The 11,847-nt window shown below is 35.6% G+C and overlaps 1 protein-coding gene across 1 annotated transcript; it reads right to left on the reverse strand.

Annotated features, from left to right (window-relative positions):
• Positions 1 to 6,099: 6,099 nt before the first annotated feature.
• LOC149194563 (oligopeptide transporter 7-like) lies at positions 6,100 to 9,255 on the reverse strand. Its single transcript, XM_089407703.1, has 6 exons — positions 8,751 to 9,255; positions 8,554 to 8,651; positions 7,826 to 8,395; positions 7,486 to 7,741; positions 6,832 to 7,014; positions 6,100 to 6,717 (listed from the first exon to the last, which is right to left on the reverse strand). The coding sequence occupies exons 1-6, from the start codon at positions 9,111 to 9,113 to the stop codon at positions 6,100 to 6,102; spliced, it is 2,088 nt and encodes a 695-aa protein (XP_089263829.1). The 5' UTR covers positions 9,114 to 9,255.
• Between the last annotated feature and the right edge of the window lie 2,592 nt (positions 9,256 to 11,847).

Consider the following 11,847-nt stretch of genomic DNA (forward strand, 5'->3'; position numbering starts at 1 on the left):
TTATCCACAAGTTTAGGACTAACATAACTATAATTAGATCTAGGTTCAATCAAAATAGAAACAACTTGATCACAAAGCTTAGCATCCATCTCGATAACAATTTCCTGGTGATCTACCTTCTTGTTATCCAATGATGCATAGATCCGTGGAATGCTATGCCCAACCTCCCCAATTGTTTGTGCTTCTTGTGCACTGTAAATTTGAGGCCTACCACCTTGATTCTATGGAAAATCCCTCTTAAGATGCTCCTTACCACATGTCTAACACTACAACTAACATGTACCATCACTTTTATTTTGCTGCCCTCCATGTTGTGACCCATTAAACTTCTTGTAAGGTGCAACATTTTATTTCTCACCTGCATCCCGAGGCCTTGTTATTTTCAACTAGCATTTACCTTTAGCTTTGCCTTTCCCTTTCTAACCTTGCTGGGATTTTGTCTTTCACTATGATTGCTCATAACATTGCTATAATTTCCCAATGACTTCTTCAAGTGACTAAGGCTCATCATAGTCAATATTATCTCTAAATTCTACTAGAAATCCATTGAATAATCTATGAACTTTCGACTTCTCATCCTTAAGATATGGTACATACCTCAATAACTCTAGGAACCTAGTCATGTACTCCTCATCTATCATTGATCCCATATCTAGCTCATAGAATGCATTTCCTTTGTTTTCGTAGTACCTCTCTGACAAGTACTTGTTCTTGAAAAGTATCTTGAATTCATGACAACTTGAATCTTTTTTCTTGATGTCTCTAACCTACTTCACATCTGCCCACCAGATGTTTGCTTTCCCTTTGAGGTTGAAAATAGCTATTATGGCCTTCATATTCTCTATGAATTCATGCAACTCAAATAATTTCTTCATCCCAAGTAGCCATGCTTTTACATATTCCGACTTCTTCAAATACCCATCAAAGGTAGGTGGCTTTTTTATCTTGAACCCATCTAGAAAATATCCCCTATCACTCCTCCTGTAAGGATGATAACGATGATGATCATAGTGTCTATCAAAAACACAACTAGAATAGAAACTATGTGCATAACCTCTCCTATTTGGAGTATCTAAGAGCTTTCCATCTCAAATCGTGGCATCCCTATTCGACCGAGGCCCATGATGAGACCTACTTCCACATACCCCATTAGTTTTGTCCTTCTACCCATGGCTAATTATAAGCGGTCCCTCTCTCTACAATTCTGAAAAACTTTGAAGAATTACTGCATTAACTTCTGCATTTTTCTCCTATGCCTACATGATTTTGTCATTGTCTTCTTTGCAACTTCTTCATTTCTTCTTTTAAACTTCTCAATGTGTCTACTATATCACAAGAGTTCCCACCACCAAACTACTCATCTGATCCATAGGGAAAGCCTCGTGAATTGTAGTCTACCATATTACTAGTCATCTTTGATCTTCTTCCCGCAAGTATACCATGTCAGCTTAAACTAAAACATAACATAATCAACATACCTCAATATAGTTCAGGGGAGGATATATCATCTGCAAAATCAACTAGATTAGCACAATACATGTATAATCATAATCATATCAATACATAAGCATAATTTCAAACATTATCCATCTATCAATGCATGACCATACCGACCACATACCATGACCTCATGCACGACAACTATCACCATGCCAATGTATGTATAACAACATATAAGCACTAACATTCATAAGAAATGCATAACCGGCATATACTCATGACAAACACATCCAACAACAACACCATCAACTTTCACATGGCGACATAATGCAACCATGACTACCACCATGCATACACAACAAGCACATAAACTACAAGAATAAGGAACACATATGCAACCGATATGTATGTATGACCAACATACACTGCTTATCTAGTCCAAGGGGTGAACCATGCTCTGATACCACTCTGTATCACCATCCTCCCACATTTACCCAAGCTTACTGGTCCATTGGGGTAAACATGTGATGAGAGGCTACTATGATTTGATTCAACTCCCCATGTATAGTTAAGAAAGTGGAATAGACAAAGGAAAACCATTTTGACCTTCTACACATGCTACAAAACCTTAAGGAGCCAACCAACCTTTCCATGTGACCAACCCCTGATACAACTTGACATTTCACTGATCTGGGCCCTCAGCCACTCCCATGACAAGCCATGTATGCGGCTAAGGCCTCCCAATCACTCCCACATCGAGGCATGCCAATGATTGTGGAATTTTTTAGTCAATTCTGAGCCAACGACCTCAGATTTTGTGCCACTTTTTCAGGTCCAGAACTTAGGCCACTTCCAAAGACTTCATGAAACTTTCAGAAATGACAAATAACAACAGAATAAGGCTACTAATGCAATCATTGGTACAAGTACTTGATCTGACCCCTACTAGCCATGATAAGCATTTTGTCAAACATGTGACAAATATGTACTCTACAGGGTATAACAACAGATCTGAGAATAGGGGTCTCATACTTATCTAAGATTCATAAATAAGCATTATTTCTCTATCACAATAGTTGCATTATCATCTATTAGTTCATATATTAATTTTAAATTCATTTTCAAATCAAAACACGATGAGATCCATACATCAAGTATATCATAAAACATACTCACAACCAACCTATAACCAACATAAATAACAAGGATATTACAACCATAAGAATCACATAGGAACTAGTATATTTACACATGAAATACCAAGGAGAAATAATTCTTGTTAATGAATGCATAAGCCAACCAAGTTCGGGACTTCCATAAACCACCTAGCCATAGATTGGATAAACCAAATATTTCTTTCAGCCAATCACCCCCATGCCATATTCCAAACATGAATGAAGGACTCACAACAAAACCAATCCAAGTTTCCTCGGGCTTTACCACAATCCCTGAGGAAACTTGGATTAGAATGAACCAAAATGAACCAAGCAATAAAAAATAAACCAAAATAAAAAAAACAGATATTATTCAGGGACAAAAGGCATATTCGAACCAACAGGGAACTAGAGGATAAGAACAACAATGAGCATCTTTCCTCGGAAGTTAGCATCGTAATCATGCTTTAATGTGAGGGCGTTGACATCTTTTCCAAGTTGTTGTTCATACTCCAATCAAAAAGTTCAATTGGTTGTTCTATCTCTTGCTAGTCTGAAGGGGATTATTTGTGTTATGTAGTTTGATGACTTAACAGACGAGATACCTCGGCATGCAACAATTGTTACATCACATAGGCTCTCATTCGATTTAATATGTACCTATGTCAAGTATGTTTGGTCCTATTTTGTTAGTCGAGGTGAATTACTTTGATTTTGTAGCCTTTGGATTTAATTATTTGTTGGGACATAGATTCCTCTATTCTTTATAAATATGTGTGTAAAAATCCATGATAAACATGTTGTTGCTGAGACTTTGTTATAATTTTGCTTGATAATATATTACTCGTGAATGCACATTTTCTTTTGTTGAGCTTGTCATTGTAATTCGAGCATTGGACACGGTTCGATTGCCAAGTTGGGCCCACTTGAGGTGAGGCTCTGTGCACATATTTATTTCTAGTTATTTCGTTATATCTGTATGTGTTTATTTCTTGCAACATTGGGTTTGATTATTGTTCAGTAGATTATGATCGGCCGAAGTGATTTATGTGGTGTGCTTTAATGTAATTAATGATTGAATTTATTTATTTGTGTTTTTTTGGGCTAAGTTCTTTTCATTACTCTATTTGTAGAGGTGGTTGCACCATTGTTACAAAACTGGAAGCTCCTGTTGTGAAATCAACAAACTATTGCAGAATTACATAAAGTGCTACATAATTAGACCTTGATGGGAAACCTTGTCTCAATTAGGTATTGCTCTTAAGTTTTGAACTCTAGTACTTGGGTAAACTTATAGCCACACCAATTTGAGTAATTTAACCTCTCTAGGTCTATACTGCCACCACTAGTAGAGTTCATGTGTAGGCATGATAATTGGTGGGAGCTTTAGTACTTATGCATATAGCACAAAGTCCTAGTAGGTTAACAAACTTTGGTTGACAATAAAATGAAGTAGATGTACACTATTAATAAATAAACAATATACATTCACACCATCAACATATTATCTAATGTTTCATGACATTAAGGTCTTTTATGGCATGGAGTTCCATTGGTGGTGATGGAAATGATCGAACCGAAAATAAATTTGGACTTCAAAATGCAGTGCAGAAAATTCTAGTTTTAGGCACTACGATATATTTTCATAGTGCTTTCTTAAAATCCTTTAGGCACTACGAAATATTTTTGTAGTGCTTCAAAAAACTGTGTTTTTGGACTTTTGGGAAGGTGAAGCGCTCACCTTTTACAACTCGACTCTCTAAGGTCTTGGCACGTCCCCTAGCTCAAAGAACGTTCTCCTCCCACCTCTCCTTATTAGGGATTCACCTCACTCAGATTGATGGCCCAAATTCAACTAAGGAAAAAATTTTCGTGCAAAAACAGAGGCACTGCAAAAATGTTCAAAGGTCACAGTAAATGGAAACACGCATAAACGGCCATTGGTCAAAAGTCAAATGTTAACAAGAATATAACAATTTAGAGATGGTCACATGAATTCTGAAATGTAAATAAAATGCACACACACAATTTGAGTGGAACCCAAAGAACAAAAAACATAGGTTTATGAACAAATATGCTACTGCACAACTTTATTTTCATTCATTTCAAACATACAGACTTTGAGGCAGGAGAAGGGCTTCCCTCCTCATTCGATGCCTCTTTTATTCACAATCCTCAACAAATGGTTTTTTTCCTCTTCTCTTCAGATGAGGGAAGTCGAAAAGACAACCATGGTGAGCTAATTATTACAATGGAAATAACTCTTAATTCCTAGACTATTAAACTTACTTGCAATCCTACACTTACATTAAATATTTAGAATGCTAACAAAAGTAACAATATCAACTTGCTAGCTTAACATGTGGCTAGTCCACCACATTGTCAAGATCTACTCCACTTCTTCATCATGAGTTCAGTCTAATGCTCCTGCATCAGGGCGAATAAAACATTGGTGGAAAAAACAATTGAAAACTAGAAGGCTCATGAGCCGTAATATCTATATAGAATCAGAAGGCTATAAGCTAAGTTCCCTGTCATTTGCAAAGTAGCCTTTGGGGTGAGATTCAAGGTGTACGATGAAAGCTCAGATAGGGAAAAGGAAATGGTGGAACTCATAAACTCCTCTACATCCCAAGGTACTAGTTCCCACCCCATCATCATTGAAGATGATAATGAATATCAAAGACCAATAAGGTCCAAAGCTCAACAGACCTCCCTTCAACAAAGCTCGTCTCTCTCCTCCTTGCTTAATTATGTCTTTGGTTTTCTTTATTTTACTCTCTAGTAATTACATATCAAATAGTTAGGTTTTATATTTAGGATGATATTAATGTTGCTATTTATGTCAAGAATAAAAAATAAATGATGCTTAATCATTTTCACTAAAATGTATATTTTTTTATTTTATAATAATATAATTTAAACCAACTCTTAATATATATATATATATAATTCTTCTTTAAAAGAGAAAATGTATTTAAAAATTAAAATAAACTTAAACTAATAATCAAATAGTTGTTGCTTTATTGTAATACAATTTGGTGATGTTGTTTTATTGTAATACAATTTGCTTATATATTATTTTTAATAAAGTTAGAAGAAATTAATTGACTTTAATTTAATTGAATAGCTCGTCGTCTGTCTTTAATAAATTTAAAATTAATATAAATGTAAATAAATGAATTTAATCAAATAAATTTGGCTACCTTAATAACATAACTTATTTAATGTAACGATATGATCATCTTCACTTTCAATAACTACAAAGTTAAAACAAATATAGACAAATAATTATTAATCAAATAACTTTTGGTGTAATAAACTGGCATTAAAAACTTTTACATGAATTATATTGAAAAAAGTGATCTCCTCCCGACTCCATCCCGTTGTGTGGTCTGCGATGTGAATATCACAGACCTAGGTGTTTGAATACAACTACGTGGCCCGAAGAGAAGAAGAAATCATGGGGGAATGACAGCTGCGATTGTCATGGCCCATGGGTTTCTCAGGAAAACACAGGGCAACCTTCCACAATAATGCCTTTAGCAGTGGGGCACGATGCTAGGGTGCATCCGTCCAGGTTTTCTCCCCACCAATTCAATGTAATATCTTCTAATTCCAAGCACAGGTACAGTAGAACTGCCATGAATGCCAACCCTGCATCCAATCCGCCTGAAAGCACATAGTTATGGCGTTGCCACCAGTCTTTCTTGTATATGTAGATTACGAAGTTGAAAATAAATCCCATGAGTACCCGGCTTGTATAATTCACCGCTGTTGCAGGGGGCATCATCCCCGTGGCCCCGATGAGAACGGGCATATTTATCAGTCTGATCCATTCTTTGTCAGGGTATGCCTTGTGTAACATCCATACTATGGCTGGAGCTATTGCTCCCGCTAAGAAAAACCAGTTGATTGCTTCATATTCACCAAGACTTCCAAAAATCCTTCTGGGTCCAATTAATCCCCATATCACAGAAGCGTCGTAGAAGACGTGATCCATTGGACAAGTCCAAGGGCTGTCAGAGGATAATAGGTCTGTGTCACAGATATTGGGAATGGAATATATGAGCCACCAAGCTGTGACTAAGTACACAATTCCCGCAACGACTGTGCCCACCATCTGCAGCAAAGATTATATTGATGAATTAATTGCCGTAGAATGCAAATGGAAATCTCAATTTTGCAGAGGGGTTCAAGAAAGCAATGGCTATGGAGGATTTGGCCTGTTCAATACCTGCGCATGGAACATTGCTCGAGGAGGGACTTTCATATAATGACCCAGTTTAAAATCTTGCAGGAATGTCAGGGCTTGGCTCATGCTGATATATCCATACACCTTGAAGCAAATATTTGCAACTGGTCTGCCTGGATACATATAACCTATGATGTACTCCGTGATAATGTTCAGACCTGGTGACTACCATGCCAAATCAACCCAATAATTAGTATAGGATGAGATTGAAGATATATTCAGATAAGTACTGAGCATGATCTTTCTAAGCATGATTTAGATGGTAGATTTTGAAATTATTTTGTAATCCAGGGACAAAGCTATTTAAAAGGCCATTTATTAGGAAGACAGATTTTGGAAATATTCTGAAATTTAATGGACTGGAGCAGAGTTTTTGTTTATTTTGGAATTTGTTTATCTGATTCCAAAATATTCGTGAAAAGTTAAATTCACTACTTAAACCATTTTTATTTTGAGAAAGCTTTCCTATGGAAACTAGTTAAAACATCTCACTTCTATACACAGTTCTCCATGAACAGTTCTCCTTCAGGGAGGAACTTTGCCAAATTCCAATATGACTAGTCAGAAACAAGGCATTTTGAGTGCACCTTAAAAAGTAACAAGAAGACCTATTTGCAGCATAGACTGTTCACGTGCCTGATTAGTAGTTGCAGTAATGATACCAATAGGTACTGTGAAGAATATAGCAATAGCACAGGCCAGTAATACTCCCCACCAGGGCAATTGAAGCTGATCGTTGTAATACTCGCATGTAAAAATCGTTAAAGCTACATTAATGATCAGAATCACTTGAAACCATGACTCTGGCACTTGCTTGTACTTCCTCATTAATCTGGTGTGCACGTCCACTTTCCCATCTCTGAAAGCAGACAGGCTAAGTTGACAAATTTCCCTGCATCAAATTATGACCCATTAGTTTCATTTGATTGCTTTTGCAAGCATGGAATTTTGAAGAATTCAGGAACTGATAGCATACTTTCCATGAAACAGGCTGACATGAACCACTGTGGCAGTTAACGCAGCGAACCCAACACCATAGGTAATAGCAAAAAATGTGCTAAGATGTATTGGTCCATACTTCTCGTAAGCCTTGACGTCGAGATGGAAGTTTGAATTAATGATCAGGGAGATGTTGTACTCTTCGCCACTGGAGGTAAACAGGTCCTCGGAAAATATTGGAAATGTTTTTGCATCATATAAGTTGAACCAGTACGCTATTGGCGTTATCACATACATTACAAGCACAAATCCAATTCCCACATTGGCTACTGCAAACGAGGGAGTGGCAAGAGGGCTTCTCAGGTAAGAAGAAATGGTCGACCAATCTATCCCTAGGCAACCGATGCCCAGGCCATATAGTCCTGAACCCAGTTGTTGTGCCAGAACGGACTTGGGAAAGATCCAGCAGATCCATGACAGGGATGTCACCATAGGAAACAGATAACCAGGGAGTACATAATAAGCGAAACTACAGGTAAGGGCTATTATGAAAAACTGGTTTCTTGTAAGACCTCCCTTGGGTCTCTCCTCCTCTTCATGAAGTGCTCTGCAATCAGAAAAAAATGAACCAAACTCAAACTATTCAACGCCTGCTCAAACTAAGTCGGTTTATGAAACTTTATATCTGAGAAATTGCACAAATTGATTAAAAAAACCACATTAACAAGTATGGATTTGATCTAATAATGAAATGAGAATCCATGCCTGAACAGAGAAACCTGAACAAGGTTTGCAGGCCACCACATCGCAGCTGGCTCCACTAGATATTTTCTAAAGATCCCTGCCCATCCAAACCCCAATATCTGCATATCCAAGATTGTAATAGATAATGCAAATGACAAACCTCAGGGAGTTCAAATGACCTCTAAACAAAACTTGAGCAGCAATGGTCAAAAATGAACCTGGGTTGTCATGACAACGAGGAAAGCAACGAAAAAGTCCAGCTTCTTCTTGTAGAAAATCTTGACAGCACTGACAATGTGAATGGCATACACACTTCCGGCCCCTGAATTAGCGAAGATTGTGATGAGAACATGCTCTTTCATATTAAAGGGCCCTGGATTCAGCGAGAACTCCCATCTCTTCCCTGCAAAGAACTTTTTCCTAGTAATTGTTGCTGCCATTAGCTGGCCAAGAGGAAGGACTGCAATCTGAGCAGAAATTGCAGTAATTGTGAGCGGCTCTGTTCTATACCAAAAAAACTGATTTAGAAACGACAACACGACGCATGACAAGATTCCGAGAACCCACATCCTGAAAGTCATGACAGGAAGGCTTGGATCATCCGTTGTAGGAACAGTGAGAGCGACCTCCTCGATCGGAGACTGGTCATCCTTGTCCTCTGCTGAATCTTCTTTTACAGGAAGAAGCCTTTGCTCTTCTTCATTCTCGATGGCTTTAAACCGATCCCCCTCTGCTACCCACGTAGATATCTCTTCCTCTTCTTCATCGTTTCTGCTGCTTGGTGATTCCTCTGCAATAACTGCAATTACAAGGCTCAAATCTTTTTCAATTGCTCAAATACAGAAACAAACAATCACAAAGTGAACTGGTATACTAAATCTCTCACATTTCTCTAAGATATCGTTGCCAATAAAAAGAAATGAGAATGTTATGTCCTACCGGAAGTCTGACTATATTCATTCTCCATATCTACTCTGCAATTATTCAGAGTCCCTTCAAACACTCGACGTTATATTTTCAATATTCTTCTCTGCAGGTGAATCTCCGGGCCGAGCAACTAGCATAATACCCAAGCAGTCCATCTGCAAAGCACCTCCATATGGATCTTGAATTCTAGCTGTGAACTGGTCGGCTATGAAAATTTAGTGGCACAGAATCATTCCAATCATTTCAAGTCGACACTCATGTCGACAAAATTATTGATCCCTTACTCTGAATCCCTGGATTTTATTATACTTGATCGGGACTAACGCTCTTACAAGTGGATATTCTGAAACATTGCGACTTACTCTTCATGAATGTCAATGGTGAGTAGACCTGTTAGTTGTGATTTACACATTCAAGTATAATCTAGCAGAAGGGCAGATCTTGCAGCTAACTTACACGATGTGGGTGGGACCTAACAGTGAGCCTTTGAATATTCCAATGCATGTCTTCAAGGAGAGGTTAATGCGGGGTCAATTTTTCCTACTTTCAAAAGGAGGGAAAGGAACTTCTGAAAATTGCAGTTTCTATTATTACTACTGTGGAGGTATATGTTTGTGTAAGTTTGACCTACAAAAAGAGGAAATTATTATTATTTTTATTTTAATGGATAAGGTATTAGTTATTAAAATTGTTTTTTTCATTTTTTGTTTAGGAATCAAATGTATTTTAAAAGTTTAAAGGGTTAATTCAAAAAAATATATTGATTTAGTTTATTATTCATTTAAAAAAATAAATTTTGGAAGTAATAATTTTCAATAATTTGTTAGTATATAATTTTCAATTTTTGGATATATAATTTATTTTTAATATTGAGTAAAAATGAATATGAATAATTATTACTATTCAAGATTTTATATGTAGTATTTATAATTGGTATGTGAAAATTAATAATGATTTTTATTTTATATGTAGTATTTATAATTGGTATGTGAAAATTAATAATGATTTTTATTTATATTGATTTTTATTTATTTATTTACATTATGTGTTTTTTATAACAATGAATCCATCATACGTTATGGCCATATAATTCTCGTATCTTATAATTTATGTTTACATAATCCTACCATTGTATTGGCATATTTACCAATTGAAGTGGCATTAAATGAAAGTTTTTTAAGAGAATCTTGAACATCTTGTCTTGTTGAATCTCACCGAGTTGAAATGACACTAAATGAAAGTTTTTTAGATAAGCTTGGACACCTTGTTGATTTTCACACAAATTCATGTGTTATAATTATTATCAATACTTGTCAATAGAAGATTTGGTATCACATTTATTGTGGATTTGGTATAACATTTATTGTCCATAATTAATGTGTGCATACCCCACATTCATGATAATGTCATTTCCTCTCTTATTGTGCTTCCTTTCCTGGCTTCAAAAAACACCAAAACAATTAGTCATGGGTTATGAGTGTAACTTGTAATAGCATTGAAAATTTAAATGAGCAAGATTATCAACAAATCTATGGCTCAATAACAATCTTGAAGAAAAACAAAAAACTTACACTTCTAGCCAAGCCAAGGAAATTAAATCACCTCTATTTATTCGTGTTCACATTTTCTATCTTTATAAAGGTATCTAACATGTTGATTCATAGCTATTTTATTGGGCCGAGAGGTCCTCTACAACCCAATTTAGGGTGGATGGTTGAGCATTTGATGTGTTAGCGTTAGATGTGAGATATTGTTTAAATTCATATTTTTTTTTATTGTACTTTTGTTTTTTATTAATAAAATTACTAACAATTTTATAGATAAAAGAAAGTATAATATACATATCACATTAAAATATATAACATATAAATAGTACTTATAAATTAACATCAATTTTACCATATAAATTAAAATAATGATTGCATAACCATCTTTAAATTTAATTAATAAGCAGATAAAGAAATTTACCATGGATATTATTAACTTCTAAATAGGCATTTTTACAATACCATGGTTTATCAATACCATGGGCCATCTATGCTTTTGATTATTATGTTATGGATCTAGGATTTTAATCATTCTATCACGATACCATGGGCCAATACCATGGCTTATCAATACCACATGTCCAAAAACCATAACTTATTTTAAAATCAAAATATTTTACAAATACTTTATTTTAATTTAATTTTAAAACATTTTTTAATTAAATCTAAAAGAAAGAAGGTTATAATTACTTTTGAGGTATATCTAAACCTTCCATCCTCACGAGTACTAAAAATATTCTCATAGAGATTAAATCGAGGATAGATACATTTTAACCAAGGATCCAAACAAAGAGAGAAAATGAAGTGAGTAACAATGATAGAGTAAAGATAGTGCATGGTT

This window comes from Pinus tabuliformis, chromosome 2_2 (genome assembly GCF_031772625.1).
Source record: "Pinus tabuliformis cultivar Carrire ecotype Pingquan chromosome 2_2, CPIR1, whole genome shotgun sequence".
NCBI lineage: Eukaryota > Viridiplantae > Streptophyta > Pinopsida > Pinales > Pinaceae > Pinus > Pinus tabuliformis.